General features: G+C 39.0%; 2 protein-coding genes across 2 annotated transcripts; both read left to right on the top strand.

Annotated features, from left to right (window-relative positions):
- Positions 1-7,983, top strand: LOC139735353 (snaclec echicetin subunit beta-like). Its single transcript, XM_071646099.1, has 3 exons — positions 1-134; positions 6,010-6,210; positions 7,797-7,983. The coding sequence occupies exons 1-3, from the start codon at positions 1-3 to the stop codon at positions 7,981-7,983; spliced, it is 522 nt and encodes a 173-aa protein (XP_071502200.1).
- Positions 7,984-11,089: 3,106 nt separating this feature from the next.
- On the top strand, positions 11,090-19,309 carry LOC139735352 (uncharacterized). The gene is made up of 3 exons (XM_071646098.1): positions 11,090-11,205; positions 18,077-18,283; positions 18,586-19,309. Exons 1-3 carry the CDS (start codon positions 11,090-11,092, stop codon positions 19,307-19,309), a joined length of 1,047 nt encoding a protein of 348 aa, XP_071502199.1.
- The last annotated feature ends 741 nt before the right edge of the window (positions 19,310-20,050 follow it).

Raw genomic sequence — 20,050 nt, 5'->3', positions numbered from 1 at the left:
ATGAGGAACCTTTTGCTATGTACCATTCTCCTGGCGACAGTGGTTGCGGTCTTCTGCCAGGGAACATCTTTAAGCCCTTACCCTTCTCAAGGTTGTAAGCCGGGATGGACCAACTTCGGCAAGTTCTGCTACAGGTACGTGTCTTTTGATAGCGCCTTAGAATTTCCGGTGATGTTCGTTATTCCGAAGGTTCGTTAATCCGAGAATGGAATGAGGTTCGTTATTTCGAAACACACAATATCCCTGCACCTAGATGTCGTTAGTCCGAAAATGAAGTAGGTTTGTTGATTCGAGCATTTGTTGCGTTATGCCAAAGGTTCATCATTTCAAAGATGAAATACTGTTTGTTATTCCAACGGTTCGTTTATCCGAAAATGATTTAAGTTTCGTTATTTCGAAGATTCGTTAATCCAAAAATGAAAAGAAAATGCGTGCTTACGAACTTTTGGAGTTATGAACCTTATTTCGTTTTCGGATAAACGAACCTGCTTAATATATAACGAACCTGATTTCGTTTCTGGATTAACGAACCTTCGGAACTAGGACCCTTCAGAATAACGAGCTGTGTGTAACCAGAATCAAACGTTTGAGGACAAGCAAATGAAAGCTGGTTCTGATGCTGTCACTGTCCTTGGGATTCGAGACCTGGACAATGTTATATCTAACGTTTCCCACCTCCTATATATGCCAAGAAGATCGCTACCAGATGGATAAAGACGGTTTGCCCGCTTGTGTGTGTGTGTATGTGGGTGTGTGTGTGTTTGCTTGTTTGTTTGTTTGTTTACTTGTTTCATGACGAAGAGCAGTAAGAGGAGTAGATAAGGCCCCGTTGGTAAGTAGTGCCGGAGACGTAACGGTCAATTCCCAAGAATTCCAACGCCGCGAAAACCATGAAACAGGATGAAATAAATACCTTCGTTAGGCAAATTAAGTACATAATAACGAAATCTGCCAGACTGAGATGCGGTAAGCATTCAAATTCTGAAATTTTATTAATGTTACCTTCAGATCAAAGTATTGGTGTTCGGCGTTTGTCTGAACATCCTAACATCCTGTCCTTACATGATATCGTTGTTACAGATAACGCGCTTCTTTAACGTAATGGCCCTCCTGTTCAAATCGTCGAAGGCGAAGGCGAAGTAAACTGCTAATTGGTTCAGAGTTAACGGTGAACTACCCAAGAACATTTCGTCAACAACATATCTTTAAATACTTTCATTGAATGAAGGTGTTTTTTTTTCTACACTATTATTACTTTAGTTGATGGTTTTTGTTTGTATGAGTGTACATGTCCGTGTCCGTGAGGGGCTTCAACTCAGCCCATTTGTGGCCTGCTTATGTCCTCGGAGACAATCTGGGTTGACTATGGGCAAGAATATAATCAAATCTCCTGGCGTCTGCATACAGGTTTTAGGGTGTGAAGGGCTTGCAAAAGCTCAGGCAGATTATAGTCAATAACGACCATTCGTCGTTCGATGAATTGTTCTTATCATCACTCATTCAGGTCAGTATCTGTGATCCTTCAAGAAGGCTGACCAAGTCACCGCGGTGATCTAAAGATTTGAAGTCTTTTAAGACGAATGGAATTATAGTTGGTAATGACTTTATCTATAGTCTGTTGCATAGGAAATAGTGACAATCAACGGGCATTATCCAGAACGATTCCCAGGAAACTAGACAATTTCTTTTAAAAAAAACAAAAATTGCGATTGTGATTCTGTGATGTGATCATACGGAATTAAGAAAAAAAAAAGATAGCACGAACAGAATTCTCATAAAAGAAGACGTCCAACACGTCCGAGTGAGCAAAAATACAGAGTAACCATTCTGTTAGAAAATTCAGTTTGGATTTTCTTTTCCAAGCTCAACATTGATCAATCTTATTCCTATACCTCATGTTGTATGTAAACTTTACTTTTGAAAGTTGTCTTGGGAATAAAAAGACGCCCTCCCACCTCACTCAAACCAGGGGAGTAACAACATGAACTATTTTATGCTCAGGGAGGTGAGACGAAACCACCTCCCCGCCTATATATATATATATACACACACACATATATCTTTTAGTTTGTGTGTCAAGGTTTCTTTGCCCTTATTCTTGTGGTGCGCAAGTTGCCTCAAAGTCTGCAAACATCTAACCTTATTTGAACACGAAACGAGCTTGTTATGGAGCGACAATGGATGAGAAAGGAAGTTAAGATTATCAGTTTTCTGTTTGTCCCTCTCCCCCGTGGCAGATATGTAGAATTATAGTTTTATCTTTATCATTATCATTATTATTGTTATTATCATTGTCATTATCATTATCATTATCATTATTATAATTATAATTATCATTATTATTATTATTATTATTATTATCATTATCATTATTATCATTATCATTATCATTATTATTATTATTATTATTATTATCATTAGATTCCTTGCTGAATATTATGAACTGCCGCAGATATGAGTAAAAAGTGTTTTGGTGTATACAGGTCAACAAACACTGTGCTCATATGCATCCATTTCATAAAAAGTTGCTATGATAGCAACTCTTGCAGTAATGGCAGTTGTCATGGTAACGACAAGAATCCAGCTTCCTGATTGGCTGTTGCCACGGGAAGTTGCTATTCTAGCAAGAGTTACTATCCTAACATATTTTATGAAAAGGAGCCAAGTCAGTCTATCGATTCAGGAAAGAGAATAATACAGCGAGGGAAAGGCTAAAATTCTGTCAATCCATACCGAACAGCCCTTTCACCGAGGATGCAACAACCCAAACTTTTTTCAATGATGTGAGCGTTAAAGGAAGGGTAACATAATTTGATTTCCTACTTGTTATCACAAGTTATCACAACATACAACGTATCATGGATAACCACTAGATGTTATCTATTAACAACATTGCATGAAAATATTTGCTGTTATCACGATAACATTCTGATATCGAAATGACAAGTTCACACAACCGCGATTGTTACATGGTGCTCCTGGGAGGAATACAAGATAAAATTGGAACTCCTCGAGAAGTAGAATACATGTATCTATTGTGGAACACAATTTCAATTCCGTCACCATTCCGTCATAGGCTTTGTAAGGTTGGTGATCGTTATACCGAAGGTTCGTAAATCCGAAAAAGAAATAAGGTTCGTCATTACAAAACCTACAAATTCCGTATACCTAGATGTTCGTTAATCCGAAAGCAAAAAGGGGTTCGTTAATCCGAGCATTTGTGGCGTTATTACGAAGGTTCGTTAGTCCGCTCGTTAAAGCGTACAAGCGAACCTTCGGAATTACGAACCATATTTCTTTTTCGGATTAATGATCCTTCGGGGTGACAAACCTTTCATTCATTTTCGGATTAACGAACTTTTGAATTGCAAACCATATTTCACTTTCTGATTAACAATTCTGCGGAATAACGAACCTTACTTTATTCTCGGAATTACGAGCCCTTGGAATAACGAAGTGTAAGCGTTTTCTAATGTTACAGCACCAACAACATCTTCAATTATTTCTTACTTTGTAGACATATACATTGTAGGTTGCCGTTTCTGAATAACGATTATACAGTCCCCAGTGACAGGCCACAATTAAGGCACTGGAGTGAAGTGGTATTTGTAGTTTTGAAATAGCAATATGGCACCTATGACTATGATTACATCGCTCCTCTAAAGTCATCCTTAGTAACCAATATGCGTGCAATTTTGTTGTCAATATTGTTGCCTACGTTGGCATTGTTGCCTAACTGTTGCCAATGATCATGACAGAGTTAGATGGACATTTTGTCCACAGACGGGATAGATATCAGTCTTTATAGTACATCGAAACTTTCCCTGTTTATCGCTCCGGATTGATCCCCGTTTTCCGTGACGCATCACATGGGATTCAATCTGATAAAAAGGGATTTCCCATTTAACTTCTGTCCGCATTGGAGGCACTCCAAGAATATAACTCCGTTTCGGGATGTTTTTAGCAGATTTTAATCATATCGTGTACGTGACCCATTACATACAACAAACCTCGCGTCATGCATACGTAAAGTTGCAGTCTGTGTTTCAGTTGACATCGATTGATAGAGTTAAATTACACAAATAGAATTGCAAGAATCCCGTTAAAAGTTGGAAACAATAAGAAAAAAGAAAATCATTTCGTTTACGGTTTCGTGTGTTTTGTTTTCATGAAACGGTTATATTGGTACAATCATAGATGATATGATGACGTCACTGGGGTATCTAACCTGAACACATGTCCACTTATAGCCCATTCTGAAATCAAGTAAAAACTTGCATTGCATCCTCGCGACAAGTTATTGCAGCAGAGTAGATTAGGCGCAATACAAGTTAGATATGTTATTGTCATTATTATTGTTATTATTATTATCATCATCATCATCATTATCATTATTATCACTAATGTGATAACTGCTAATGATTTGTGTCAATAATTCAATCATCTATTTTTAAAATATAACTTTTATCTTCAGTGTGTTTCTTTTTAATAACTAATCTTAAAAGTCGCTCATCGCCTACTTCACTCTGTAACCGATACCTCTGTTTCCTTAAAACCATTAAAAACTTTCAAACTACCCAAACTTTCATAAATATGTTACATCCTGTCTGTATGAAACGTATGTCATTTGGTTTATTGCTTGTGCTCGATCTATCTATAAGTCACGTCAAAGGTGAAGTGACGTTGCGCTTTACACCAGATATTTGAAAGTGTGTAACTGGAGGCAAGTGGAATATGATCAGACTTCGGTCAACACGTTATTTTCCCGAAGTCTACACTTCTCCTTGTACCACGCTATGCTTAATAATCATATCCACTGGTTTGTAGATTATAATAATCAAATGATAGAAATTAATAACAATTACTTTTCCCCCTCTGAAATTGTCTATTTTATCTCTTGTTCTCGTCTCTATATCTTTGCGCACTGTTTGGCCCAATTCTAGGAGCTGGTTTTGTTTATTGCGCATTCGAAATAATAACACATCTACATTGGCTTGTATTTCCATCAATCGATCATTCATTCGTATGCCATGCGCGCGCACACAAACTCATTAAAACACGATTAACACTACCTGAGCAAATATACCCACCTAAATAATTCAATCAACAGCGATCAAGGTGCAATGTTGCCATAGGAACATAATTGCGGAACATAAGAATAGACTATGCGTCACATCCTCTTTAGTTTCCTTGATGTGTGACTGTGGAAAGTTATTGCGGGCACATTGTCAGTTTTCATAAACCGGGGACATATCAGACATGACGTAGCTACTTCCCTTACCAGAACATTACAAAAAAAATGTAAGGCACACACACGTACACAGGTACACACAAACACATACGATATTACATTCGATGCCTATGACGGACGGTCTTGGTGTTTTCTCCTCTTCTTCTTTCTCATTCTCTTCTCCTTCTTGTTGTTGTTGTTGTTGTTGTTGTTGTTGTTCTTGTTGTTGTTGTTGTGTATGTGTGTGTGTGTGTGTGTGTGTGTGTGTGTGTGTGCATACACGCTTGTCGAGGTGTACTTGCGTGCGTGCAGAGTGTGTGTGTGTGAGTGTAACAGCCTGTGTTTGACTTTCTTTCGGGGAACCTACTCCCACAAGCATCTACTTCTATGTAGGTTCCCACCACACACAATTTTGTTTATCCGTCATGAACAAGTGATGAATGTAATGTAATTGAAAATGATTTCAATAATGATTTTGTGCAATGTAAATGCTATTTGTATATACTGCACTTATAACTTATAATTCATGTGTTACTCTACATTGTCATGGATGGATGTTGTAAACACAACACTGTATGATTTGTGTATGAACTTGATAAATAAAATGAAATGTGAAATAATCTATTGTCACTCCTGAGTGTGGAAGCTTGCTGTGACTGTAAAACGACAGGATGATACTGCGTGTGTTTATTCTCTCTAATACTAACATCTCAGATCATCACTGCACCTATGTTTTACTTTTATTGTTGTTGTTGTTGTTTGTTTGTTTGTTTGTACAGATTCTTTAACAACAGAACTAACTGGTTGGAAGCTCAGACGCAGTGCAAGAGTTATAGCGCCGTCGACGGCATCACACCGCCAGGCTACCTGATGACAGCGAAAGATGTCCAACATAACCGATTTCAGCACAACTGGCTACTGTACACTGGAGGGGCACAGAATAAGGTGTGGCTGGGATTAGCAGAGAGATCTAACAACGAGTAAGTACATTGTACGATGACCAAATGACTACAGAGTTACATGGATTCCCGATGGGTACATTATTTTGCGCGGAGGTTGCAACCGTCTACTAATTCGGATGTCCATGTAAACTATAGTTGCATAAAATCAAACATGATTATGTCATTTCCCCTCAGAAGTGCTGTTCTATTCACCAGCCATGCACTCCTCGAATATACTTATTGTCCCATCTGTATTCATATACAGGTATCCACCTATGTCGCAAACATAGAACCCAAAATTTCGAGGCTGAATTACTGGTAACTATACAAGCATGTAAACATAATATACCCATACATTCAGTTTTAGGAAGTACAAAAAGGACAGGGTAGGGGACAACCATCGGCACAAGGCATATTGCAGTCATTGAATTGGGAGACTAAAACGAGTCAATTCACATACCAGAACATCTATATTAAAGGAAATATGGACGTATAGCGGAGTTTACCAAATTTGCTCTGAAGGCAAAACTGCACCGGTGGACAACTGAAGTCTTTCTTTTCATTGTTGGAGAGCTCATGGAGCCTACTAGTCCAATAATATTCAAAACTCACGTGTTTGTTCCACGTTTTTGAAAAATCCAACATAATTATCTCCTAGAATATTTTGTAATGACTCTTTATAAGGTAACAACTATTCAAGATTAGGTGAAAAATCGCTTAATCTAGCATGTGGGTAACAGTTAAGTCAGTTTCATTCGCTTACCGCCGATAAAGATAACCTCGAAGACATTCAAAATGACACCGGTCGACAGCGTTTCTCAAGGCATGTTAAAGGACAAGTTCACCTTCATAAACATTAGGATTGAGAGAATGCAACAATAATAGTAGAACACATCAGTGAAAGTTTGACGAAAATTGGACAATCGATGCAAAAGTTATGAATTTTTTAAATTTTTGTGTTGGAACCGCTGGATGAGGAGACTACTACAGCTTGTGAGTCATATGCGTACAAAAGTATAAAGAAAATGTAAAAGAAAATTCAACATATTTTCACTTTTCTCGCATAACAAAGGAGCTCTTGACTTGCCTCTTTCTAAAGGCAGGGGGAATAATATTACCCATAACATTTGTCGGTAACGAGTCAGGGGAATGTGTATTTTTTTCAAAAGATGGAATTTTGTGAAATTCTCTTTATATCTTCCTTATATTGTTGTACGCATGTGACATCTAAGTTATTCATACACTGCAGTAGTCTTCTCATCCAGCTGTTACTGCACAAAAACTTCAAAAATTCATAACTTTTGAACGGATTGTCTGATTTTCCTCAAACTTTCACTGATGTGTTCTACTAATATTGCTACATTCTCTCAATCCTTATGTTTATGAAGGTGAACTTGTCCTTTAATAACAACCATGACAACGATGCAAGGGAAATGGTGTTTTCATTTGTAGTAAAATAAGCGGCCCTAAATCATTTGCGATGACTCTTTAAGTCACCATTTGAACACTTTTGTTCCAAACTGCATGAACGGATAGTCACAATAATTACAAATCTGTAGAGATTTTCTTTTGTGTTGCAACCATTGTTTTTGTTTGATGACGTCCTGATCTGATTCATCTTTCAGCTACTACTGGGCTGATGGCACTCGCCTGGAACCCACCCACTGGAACAGGTGGAAAGTGGACCAGCCCCAGCTTAACGCCCACATCCAAGCCGTGCACACTTTCGACAACATGGTGGATAATACCTGGGTGACCTCATTCTACAAGACTGAAATGACATTTATCTGTCAATATCAATACAAAGCTTAGGAAGAGTCTGTTCAGATCGAGCACGTGTACACGTCGTAATCGTTGTTGTAATTTCAACACATTTCGCGGCAGTCAATCTTTACGTAGCACAAACAATGTAGCTTTTGCCTCAGTTAACCAAGGAATTTGAACATTCTGGTTTTCAATCTAAGACTTTTGTGCATTGACTTTCTCTGTCGCCAAAGTTTTGATGCCACATGACCGTGTATATGATTTGTCCCACTTTCTAATCAGTGGAAAATAACAAGCAAGCAAATACAACGAACAAGATAATGGAGAAACGCTGAGAAAAAGAGCTCACTGCAGAAAAACACATCTTGGAGAAAATCGGCTTTTAAGCTGCTGCGTATATTCCCTAGATCTTGTCTTAAAACAAGGGTTGATTTCAAAAGATCACAATGACATTACGGAGATGGAGGAGAAACTCTTTTCTATCTCCGTGGCAACATGCCTACATTCTTGATAGAGACCAAAATTAAATTTTCTAATATCTGTTCTAAAACTTTGGAGTTCGGACAAGAGGCAGTTATTACATTTTCTATTCTGAACTGATAAGAAATATCTTCGCTGCTTTAATAGTGTGACTCTATCCGGATAACGTAACGACGGGATATATTACATGAAAGTATTATGTAACATCAAAACATTTAAGTTGCACGAACAACTAGTTGTATACGTATCAGCAACATCACAAGAGTCTGTTAATATTTTGAGTCGAATTATCCACATTATTTTTCTGGAAGCATTTTTATGAACCAATTATTATAGCATGATTCAAAGTGTCGGTCTTTTCTTTGACATGACTCTTGTATATTCTGTAAAACCGTAGATCATTATTAAAAACAAAGTCTTTTGAACTTTATAGTGTGGCATTCCTTTTCCTCATTCACATGGCCAAAGGTTTCTGAGCTGAGAGTACAAATATTTATTGCATCACTTTTTTTTTCATTCGACTGAGCAACAACAAACAAAGGAAAAAGCAATGGCAAAAACAAAAGCAAAAACAAACAAACAAATAGATACAAAACGTCAAATTCACGCTACAGAGTAAATCAACTGTTTTTAATACCACTGCAACATCTATTATATTAGTAAGGAATGGCAGAATTGTCAGTTGATGTGAGATTTGATTACTTCATCTAGAGGTCGCGAGGTCACCTGCCTCTCCTTACCAGTTGACATGACAACGTTCTTCAAGACCTTCTGATGATTGGGTTACATCAACGCTTTCAATCTTTTGAGTGACTCTGCGAAAGTTTGTGTACGTTATGTAGGTATGCATGTCTATGTGTCGTACGTCGACAAAATCTAATGCACATTATCTTTTTGAGCCTCTGTAGAGAAAGACACGTATCAATATCATTTTGCGAAAGGGAAACTGTTGGCAGTTTCTGGAGACGTATGGAAGACAGAATCCGTCTAAATCCTTGCAGTTTCCTCATGATATCTCTTCAGGAAGCTACAAGCAACGATAGTCTGAAATATGGGGATCAATGATTCCTTATAGATTATCCTAAGGCAATGGAAACGGTGGAGTAAGCAATTTCGTCTGAATTTGACGTTCTGCCAATCAAGAAAATGTCAAAATTGCAGGTTAGGGGACCGTAAAACATCCAGATCTCACCAATAAGACTTACGAGGTGACAGAACAAGCATTTGAAGGAAAGGTGCTGGAGACAAATTCCCCGCCCAAAGGTAATGTACATACGTATCATCTTGTACTGAGCCCGTTGGTTATTCAAATTTTTCGCGTTTTGACTTCATCTTTGTTTAATTAAATCTCTGTTGTTCCAGTTTTTTCTAAAATTACATACCAGTATTGGAGTGGATCCCATAGGCTCTTTTATTTCCATGGTTTAATTTTCCTAAAGGAGCTTCTTGATTATGCATCACAAAGAGCACTTTCCCTGATGACACAGGAGTTAACAAATAATGGCTGAAACTTCTTCAACGGTGACTATAGTGCCATACTGCCATAGTTGTTTCCGTGGAGTTGCATCAGGTTATAGAAAGATGCGTAACATCGATAAGATTAATCATTAATCACGATGTATAGACCTTGCGTTTACACTAATAACATTATGTAACATGGTCCTCTGAAGGAAGAATAAGAATTCCACGAGAAGGATCATATAAAACCTGAAAAGCAATCCTTTTGATATCTCTTTATCATCTCTGTTTCATAATTGTTTCTCAGTGTATTTTTTTTTTGCCCTAATTCGCCGTGTTAGAGGAATAACAACAAAAAAGGAAATTGTATATTTTTATCTCACTATATCCGGATTTCCTGTTGGCAACTCAGATTCCGAAGTTAAATTACTGAAGTCGTCGAATTACCAAAATAAGGTGTCACATAACCAACATCGTGTCTGTAGAGCGGTATCTATCGTGTGTCGATTACATATAGCACTCAGTACATCGACGATACCCCCTGATCTCATCAAGATAGTCTGACATCTGATAGGTTGAATGATTTTATCGAGGAGACAAACGATATGAACTACGGTCATTGCATGGTTCTCGTAGAGAGTTCCACAACTTCTACAAACAGCACAAAAATCCCTGGCCAGATAAAGGTCCTGAATTCAGTATTGTTAAACAGATATAAAAGAGTTATGCGTTTTGCCATCAAAACTCTTCCCAAGCGACGACACAGTATGACTGGGTGTGTTATGATATAATCAAGATATAATCTCCATTAAAAGTGACCGCAGTGATGGAACATTCCTAATCCAACGTAAGCCTCCCATGTCTTCACACAAAGCAATTTTTATGAAGCCCTCGCTTTGCTAACATTTCTTAATTCCGTCCGAGTTTTCGTTCTACGGCTAACGAGCAGTTTTTCACATTTTGCCAGGAATGCTCACTACAATCGGTGTTCCAAAAGTCTATTCATTTTTCGAAGGTCTTTGTCTCTCGACAAACTTTTTACCTTCCTACTGACCTTGGAGTCTCAAAGCCTGGTAGAAACGTTCATCTCCGATTTCCCAGTCACCTTCGATGACCTACAAAAACACTTCCGGTTCGGCATATACCAATCTGCTTATAATAGACACCGTTGTTCTTCTATCGAATGTATAGTTTGGTGGAACTTGCACACGGGAAGATGAAGCTCCTTGTGTTGTCTGTGTTCGTGTGCGTCTTAGAGGGGACAGCCCTGGCCCAATTCTCAGCGGGCTTCTGTCCCCCCGGTTGGTCCAACTTTGGTACATCCTGCTACCAGTGAGTATGAAACGATGATATTCACCTGACTCTGGTCCTTTTTCTTCTGTCTCATGCACCATATTTAGTCTCTTATTCTTGACTCTTACTAACGGCTAATTGTTTACCATCTAATCAAGATAAAATTTTCATTATCTATCTAACCAAAGCGGGATGTTACGAATGCATAAACCCTATAGTCACGATAATTATATCCATACCCATGGCTAACTATATGAAAGACAGTCACAGCTAGTCTAAGCCTATAAGTCCAAACTAATATCAAGGGCGCTGCGATTATGTGAGATAGATATTACTTCAATTAAGTCGGATTAGAACAGAAGCTGTATGACGATTAAAAATGTGATTCCTATATTAATAATGGAAACGGTAAGATATTATCTGTAAGGCATTGATTTCTTCATTGTTCCTATATCCAAGGAAGATCGAGGGCCTTACGATATGAGGAAGGGGGACGGCTTTGATAACAGGAGTGGTGTGACTTTATCTTCTTTTAGCCAAATCATTAAAAAATCATCAAAAATTACATCCCTATTAACACTGATTCCCCCCCCCCCAAAAAAAAAAAAATCGTGTAAACTTGAATACGACGGGCATGCATTATAGTACAGATTTTTGGAGAGCACGAGTTAAATGTCGCGACATTAACTAACGCACTGTTTACGGCGACCAGACGTGCCACGTAAACCACAAATTGGAATCACGATTTCTCACCTACAATCATGAGTCATATTTCAATTCATTTATTTTTTTTCAGACTTCTCGTATATGAATATTACATCAGAAATAATAATACAGGTTCTTTTTTACCTTGTAAACGATGTGCAAAAACAAAAAATATACATGGTAATAAAACATCAATTGTAATAATGACTGGTCGAAATCGAATGGGGTTGAACAAAGAGAAGTATGACGGGAAATACATGAAAGCAAGCTTGTTTGGCTGTAAGCCCCGAGTAATCAGTGTTTGTGAAAACAAACGGAGAACGGATAGAAGATAAGACCAGGCGAGTTAATGGTACCAAATAAGAAAAGCGGGGTATGTCTATGTGATAAAAAAAGGTGATATTTTAAGGGGCGGGGGAGGACTTTTTTAATTTTTGGTTGTTGTAATTGTGCTGTTTTTTGTTTGTTTGTGTTTTTTTTTTGTAAGTGAACCAAATAATGGACAAGTCCTGATCTGATTCCGTCCGTGTAAACTTGTGTTACAGTTGGATGAACAATATCCAATAAGATCCGTTTATTTTTGCGAGCGTGCAAGCATGTAAACTCGACATTTCAATCTCTGTGCAGAAAGAGTCGGGGAAAAGAGAGGAAAGTCGATAGTGACTGAAGGAGTAGTTTTTTTTTTCACGCATCATTTATTATGTTTGCCATCATGCCCAAGATATGCCTTTGTAAATTAATGTTTGTTTGATTCTTTGTTAACTTGGTTGATTGCCCTCGATTCGTTGGTATTGTTTCCCGTTTGCCGAAGGAATTCTCTCTTGGGGTAAAAATCCAAATTCTGCCTTTATTCTAGGACGTTAACAAGATGACTTTTTTCTCATGGGATAAAAAAAGAATGTATTTTGCCTACTTTTCTTTCAAATTTTCCTTGATAACAATGGTATCAAAAATAGAAATTAAAAAAAAACACGTGGCTAGAGTAACTAAGATAATGCTTGCATTCATTCTAAGGAGAATTAAAGCAAGTCGAAGCACACCTATTGGTAGTTTGAGCAAAATGAGAAGGTCTGTTCAAAATGTATGAGGTTTTAGAGTTTTGGTTAAAATTGTGTGTCATAATTGCTGAATAAGACAGAAGACTTAACAACAGTCGTGATGTCCCACTTGGTCAAACCATGAAAAAATAAATGTAGCAAAATTTCATTTTCATTTTTCTTGCATAGCGAAAGAGCACTTGACCTAGGAAGGAATGTGTACGTTTCATTAATCAGTAAATCAAATAAATATTGTCAATTTTTCTTTATATTTTCTTTACATCGTTGTTCAATTGTAACATGCTCGGTGACATTGTACTACTGTGTCACAGTGAGTGGCGACATTTCTAAGGTAATTTATGATGATTTACTTTTATGTCGTAAGTTTACCTGGGGCCATCTTCCCAATCCGATGAAGACGGTCCCCTGCATTTCAATTATTTTTTTTTCTCCTTCAAAACTTTGTTAAGAGTGTTCCCTTTATTGGTGTACCTTCAATTTGACATTTCTTTATGTCTCTATACATTTTTCCTATGGTGTTACTATACATTGATGCAAAAAAAGAATGATTTTTACAATTATGCTGACACTTTGTTCAATTTTTGTGTACTGTATTAAAAATGGAATGCTGAAATAAAACTATACTGAACTGAACTGAACTGAACGAAACCGAACATTTAAAACTACTGTAGTCTTCTTATCCAGCAACGTCGGCACCGAAACTCCAAAGATTCATAGCTACTGTAGTATTGAAAGGATTATCCTATTTTCCTTGAACTTGAATTTGATTTGTTTTACTAATACAATGTACCTCGGTAACGCTACATTCACTTAACCCACATAAATATTCGGAGTTAATTTCTCTTTAAAAATGAATGGAAAAACTGGATACTCTTTCCAAATGCCTCCTAGTTTTTAATGGTTAATGTTTAATGCTAGACAACGAAATTTATATACCTTTCATTTGGAGATCATCGATAGAAAAAGTGCGGTCTGATTGTAGGCTACCATAGCTGTATGATATCTTAGTGACTTGCGAACTATCTGAACTCAGTGCAGATTGTCTCATATGTAGACCATTTCTGTTTTATAGCAGTAGTTCATTTACTCTGCCGAAACGACGCTTGAAGTCGATTTCCTGTCGATTGGTAACATCTGGAAGATTACAAGTGTTACCGAAAAGACGAGACATTTCGTCGCCTTCTCGCCCTTTTTGAGTCCAAGAGGCAAGATTTTGAGATCTCGTCTTCCTGCCTTCTCGGACCCGAGATATCGAGAAGACAAGATCTCACAATTCGCCCTCTCTCCTTCTCGGAGTCCAAGCGCCAAGAGGCAGAGAGGTCTAGAAGACGAGATTTTACATATCCCCACTTTCTCGCCCTATCCAACCCGAAAAGGTCGAGGAGGCGAGGAACTATCCTGTCTTCTCGGTCATTGTTTAGAAGCTTCCCTAGTATAATATGACCTTACTATGGTAGCTGCGGTAATTATCAGTGATCTGTGTGTTGTTGCTTTTTTTTAAACAAAATCCCCTCACAGAGTGAGTCAACCTCTTTGATTCGATTAGCGAATCGACGTAATCTTACCTTGAAAAGCTTGAAATATGCCATACTTGTGACTAATTATGTTCGTCCTTTCCAAAAGGGGCACGGCACCTAGCACGGAAAGATGAAAGAGCAAAACAAAAAGTCGTGGAAGTACGTAACATCGAAAACTCATAGCAACCACCTGAACTAATTTGAGAACAAGTCGGTTAATTAGATAGTTCGCCAACGCCCATGTGTATTACGAGAATCGGGATGTTTGCGCGAGAGTTTGCGTGTGTGTGTGTGTGTGTGTGTGTGTGTGTGTGTGTGTGTTTGTGCGTGTGTACTAGTATCTGTCTGTCTGTAAGGGGTGGGGTTGGTTGAGGGGTGGAAGACGGGGAATTAGAACGATACCGTTTCAAGGTCTTTACTGGAATTAAGGGTTTCATGCAACTTTCAAAACAATTTTTGCATGTAAATAGCCGGATAAATCGGTGGTTTCCACGAGGATTGGAAAAAAAAAAACACCCCAAAAAACAAATCAGCAGAGGGAGCGTATTTCAAAATAACAAAGTACACTTTGTAAACGTTGATTTCACGGTGAACACTCTGCTAATCAAGTGAGGACTGGTTAAATCCATGGTGGCAATTTGTGGTGCTGCGTTGCCTTGCTGAGCTTACAAAATATAAACGTTTACATACTTCAGTTATGAAACTGAGGGTTGTAGATGTGTTTGTTACTCCGTTTTATAAACTTTCCAGTTCAACAAGAGGCAAGAAACGAAGTCGTGAAAAAAAAAATCATGCATTTCCGAAACTCTGAGTAAATCTTTTGTGGGCGTGTGAGTGTAATTTGTGAGCGTACGTATACATGTTAGGTACATGACTTGTGCGCGCGTACCTGCGCGTGCATACGGGAGTGTGACCAAATCCGTTATTCTGGATAATCTTGTGCGTTAGGTAGGATCCTATAGACGGTTTTGAGCATGAAAGAATTTTATGGTCCTGACACCCTGAAAATTTACTTACGGCAAGTACTCGTGAACGCAATATAAGAGCAGTGCGTGCAATGATTAAAAGAACTAAAAAACAAAGTATGTGGAGTAAAAAAAAAAACAGGAGAAAACGATGATCCTGAAATGAGTAATTCAACCTTGACTGCTTTCACCTGATTCTCGACGGGAACTCTGGCGTTTCCTGCCCAGACACTTCTTCTCCACATCTTGGGTTCAGCCACATGAGGGCAGGATTTGATTTGAGAATGACTGGGAAAGACGTTGTTGATTGGTTATGGAGTTTGAAAAAACCCACCCCAAACCAGCCATATTTTTTTTTGACACGTTTGGTGGGATTTATACTGTTAAAATCAATGTTTAAGAAGTCAAAAAGTTGAGTGATGCTCTGAGCCCTGAAGCAGGAAGTGTGATTCAACGGACGGATAGATTTATTCACTTTGATTTTATTACACACATATGATTTCATCACGCACAGTGTTTCAAGTACTTGATATATCGTTTCCAAGGACATACCCTTTCCTTTTTCGAAGGTCTGTTTTTTAACTGTAACTTTCTGTAGAGCAAAACGAATCTAAACTCGTGGATAAAAGTAGTTTCGAAATGATCCTCCAAATCTTCAAAGTGATTTCATATTAATGGGATATTGTCCATTGGTATCTAATCAAAACACATGCACACACACACACACACACACAAATGTTTAAACATGAATTGACCTTGATGGCCTCTATTTGCCTGACAGCAGGAAGTACTACTCCATATCTTTTAAGCATGCTACAGTGAAACACTTGACAAATTATGAGGGGTACGGATTGAAACGTAAGACGGCGGATCGAATTATGTACCTTACAGCATGATGTTTTCTCGTCATATTTATCAGGTTTTACCCCACTATTGAGCGTCATTCTGCCCTTTCGATCTCTAATGCATGCGGTGTACAGAGAACCGCCTCTTCCCCCTCACAAGGCTCGGTTAACACAGGCACAGAGGGAGAAGGTTACCAAGCTCCTTGCTTCCAAATATAGCTTCGCCTTCAGGATGGCTGACGTCAGGGGGTAGTTCCGCTGAGGGTCTCTCGGTTCCCCTTACCGGACGTAGGATCAGGCGGGGTAAAGGGTACAGGCAGAGGGTAGGGCTTACAGGGCCTTCACTTCACTCCTCGTGTGTATCGGGAAGACACAGGTTTTTCATCAAAACCGAACTGCTGATGTGACTCATTAAGAAAGGCTGTTCAAATTCAGTTCAGCCCCGACGAAATACGTGCAATTCATTAACTTTAAACCTGTCTTTCTTTTCTGTTGCAAAATCCCGATTGCACACAAGCATTTAATACACCTAGCCTTGGCTGGCAGCTGCAGTTTAGTGATGTTCAGTAAGCAAATGCACTGTAGTTCCATTCTGAGTTGAAGTGGAAAAATTGTACACACTCACACACACGTGCGTATTTTTTCTCGATGGTATACTTAATCATTTCTATTCAAATGATATAAGGATATAATATTTCTGTTCAAAATAACAAAATAATCGCATTATTTGGACACACACACATACACAGCGCATGCACATATACACACACATGTATGAACGCACAAATATTATAACGGATGCAGAAGAAAATTCTTTCTGGCGAATCAGCAATACTAAGTACCAATAACACAGTACTAGTTTTGACAACCAGACGTATAGTTCTCAGGCTACCTCTGAAGTGTGGCCTACGTCAAAATGTTGATGTTAGCCGATATGTGTTGCCTGGACGACCATATACATTGGAACGATTTGAATTAGTCATTCGTATCATCCGTTCAGTTTTTAGACATAAACAGAAGGAAAGCTACAATCGATGGCACACCTGGTTCTTAGAGCAATCGGATGTCGAGAAGTTTGTGTCGCTCATATCGAAAGGTTACGGTAAAGGATCTCTAAGCAACAACATACCATCCAGAACAACAACACATTTCTAAACCAGCTTTGTACTTTCCATGGCGTCCTGACCAAGACAATAGGTGCAATGGCTCACTGCGTCTTTTACCGACTTTCGCCGATTTCCTGCCTCTCATGAGATTGAATTTATCTGGAAAATCTCTCTTGTCGAGGTTATAAGAAGCTGATTTGGTCGTTTTCAGTTCACAGCTAGTATGTGCTTTCACATGCAGTCCACTGATTATCATGGACCTGTCTTTACTTCACTTTGCCAATCCACAACATGCATGTTGGTAATGATGGTAGATAAACCTACACCTACATTTAGAGATGGGTAAAACCCCTTTCTTTTCACACGTGCATTGTAAGCATTGAAGAATGGCGTTTACATAAACTGGGTTTTCTATAAAAGATTATAAACTTAATCAATTATTATCATCAGACCATTTTATTCCTTTACAGTGTATAAGCGGTTTATTGTGTTACTTTCCTGCAAGCCTACTTGCATAATTCTAATGAGAAAGATATCACTAACACTAACACAACTATCAATCAACATCTTAATTATCAAAACATAATGTTACTTAACCAGTTATCATAACATTATAACGTGGATGTGAAGTGCAGCAGACCATAAATATTTTCATGCGCTACCATAGTTAATGTCGGAGCAAATCTAAACATATTTCCGGATGTCCATCCGTAGGTTTCATGCCCCTCGCAAGACCTGGATGAACGCGCATCGCAGCTGCATGCAGACCCGAGTCAACGGGCCCGACGGAAACCTCACCGTTGCCGATTTGGTTTCCATAGAGTCACCCGCAGAAGACCGCTACCTCTACAATTGGCTCTATAATACTGGGGCCTCGCAGAACAAAGTCTGGACCGGACTGGTAGAGCGGGTACAGAATTTGTAAGTTTTGTTAATTTTCATACATCTCAGAAGGTATACATAATTTTCTGTATCACAGCAGAAGCTGGCCATGTTATAAGTGGCATATCTTTATAGATATGTGCTGTGAGTTTGTTTGGTAATAGTCAAGCTTGTAAGCCTTTTCACTCATTATATTGATGACTTCAAACTTGCCAAGGATGTGGTAATTTTGTCGGATCATCACCTCGATTATAAGCATGAGGGCGATAAAGCACTTTCTTTATGAGTGATGACTATCAAGCGCCCCAATTATTTTTTAAAAATATATTTTCTCTTGGAAGGTATGAGTGGATTGATAGCACCCCTGTGCTCTACACCAACTGGAAAGTTGACCAACCCCAGCGAAATTGGCACCGTCAGGCAGCCTACCTCTTCGACAACCGCCCTCTTCAGACATGGGTATCGGGCAACTGGCGAACTCAGATGTCTTACATCTGCGAGCTCCGCTTCGGTCCCCCTGTCGGCTTTGTGACGACCACCCAGTCACCCACCACGCCTCGGCCTTCTTTCCGACAAACTCGGCCTCCTCGACGTCCGAATCCCCCTGGTCGCCCGATTCCCCCTGGTCGCCCGAATAACCCTGGTCGCCCGAACACCCCTGGTGGCCGGCCTGTACGCCCAAACCAACCCTTCAACCCAAACCAACCCATGAACCCAAACCAACCCTTTAACCCAAACCAACCCATGAACCCAAACCAACCCATGAACCCAAACCGACCCATGAACCCAAACCGACCCATGAACCCAAACCGACCCATGAACCCAAACCGACCCATGAACCCAAACCAACCCATGAACCCAAACCGACCCATGAACCCAAACCAACCCATGAACCCAAACCGACCCATGAACCCAAACCAACCCATGAACCCAAACCGACCCATGAACCCAAACCAACCCATGAACCCAAACCGACCCATGAACCCAAACCAACCCATAAACCCAAATCAACCCATCAATCCAAACCAACCCATCAACCCAAACCAACCTCCTCGCCGTGGTTAGGCACCTAGATTTTCGGGGTCGAGTGTCGCATGTACAGCTGTATGTAATATTTTTGAATGAGATTTTTTTTTGTTGATCACACCCATTTTGGTAAAGCAATGTACAGAAATGTAGAGGTGTGTCATGCATTGTGAAGTTGAACCCTGACTCTATAGTGCGCTGTGATTTTTCAGTTGGAATGAAATAGCCCTCATATATTTTGCTTCTCCATATTTCTCTTTTTTTTGGGGGGGGGGGAGGAGGGCATTGATTTGTACTATCAGAACAGCTCATTACTCGTTGACTTTCTAGGGCGTCAGAGAGTTTTGAGATTGAGTGTAGCAGTAATAATTATGTATACCCGAAGAGGGTCTACCAGCATTCCTGGTCTCAATCGACTCTTCGTTTAAGATCATCAAGAAAACATTTTGCTGATGTAAGTCACTTAACAGCTTAATGGGGTAACCCCAAAGAGAGAGTGAGAGAGAAAAAAAAAACCCGCTATATCACACCATTTCTGCAATAAACATTAATCGATGAATTCCATGTTAAATTTAAGAAACTTTGGAGGACTCTATACGTGTATATTTCACCTGAAATCAGTGACGAATAAAGCTTACCACTTTATGTACGTTGTAATACTTTCAAAATATATAAGATGATGAGAGTAGCAGCAGATTAAACAAATTTTGCTAACAAAATCCCCATCCACAGATTCAAGCCACGATCATTAACGAGAGAAAGAAAGAGAGAAGAGTTAAT

Source organism: Diadema antillarum, unplaced genomic scaffold (genome assembly GCF_040938485.1).
Source record: "Diadema antillarum isolate AM-2024a unplaced genomic scaffold, OU_Dant_1.0 seq00000570_RagTag, whole genome shotgun sequence".
Classification (NCBI taxonomy): Eukaryota; Metazoa; Echinodermata; class Echinoidea; order Diadematoida; family Diadematidae; genus Diadema; species Diadema antillarum.
This window is presented reverse-complemented; position numbering and strand designations above follow the sequence as displayed.

Coding starts and splice junctions, on each gene's coding strand:
- LOC139735353 (XM_071646099.1), top strand. CDS start 1: ATGAGGAACCTTTTGCTATGTACCATTCTCCTGGCGACAGTGGTTGCG. Junction 135..6,009: donor TTCGGCAAGTTCTGCTACAG/GTACGTGTCTTT, acceptor TTGTTTGTACAG/ATTCTTTAACAACAGAACTA. Junction 6,211..7,796: donor GCAGAGAGATCTAACAACGA/GTAAGTACATTG, acceptor TTCATCTTTCAG/CTACTACTGGGCTGATGGCA.
- LOC139735352 (XM_071646098.1), top strand. CDS start 11,090: ATGAAGCTCCTTGTGTTGTCTGTGTTCGTGTGCGTCTTAGAGGGGACA. Junction 11,206..18,076: donor TTTGGTACATCCTGCTACCA/GTGAGTATGAAA, acceptor GTCCATCCGTAG/GTTTCATGCCCCTCGCAAGA. Junction 18,284..18,585: donor GTAGAGCGGGTACAGAATTT/GTAAGTTTTGTT, acceptor TTCTCTTGGAAG/GTATGAGTGGATTGATAGCA.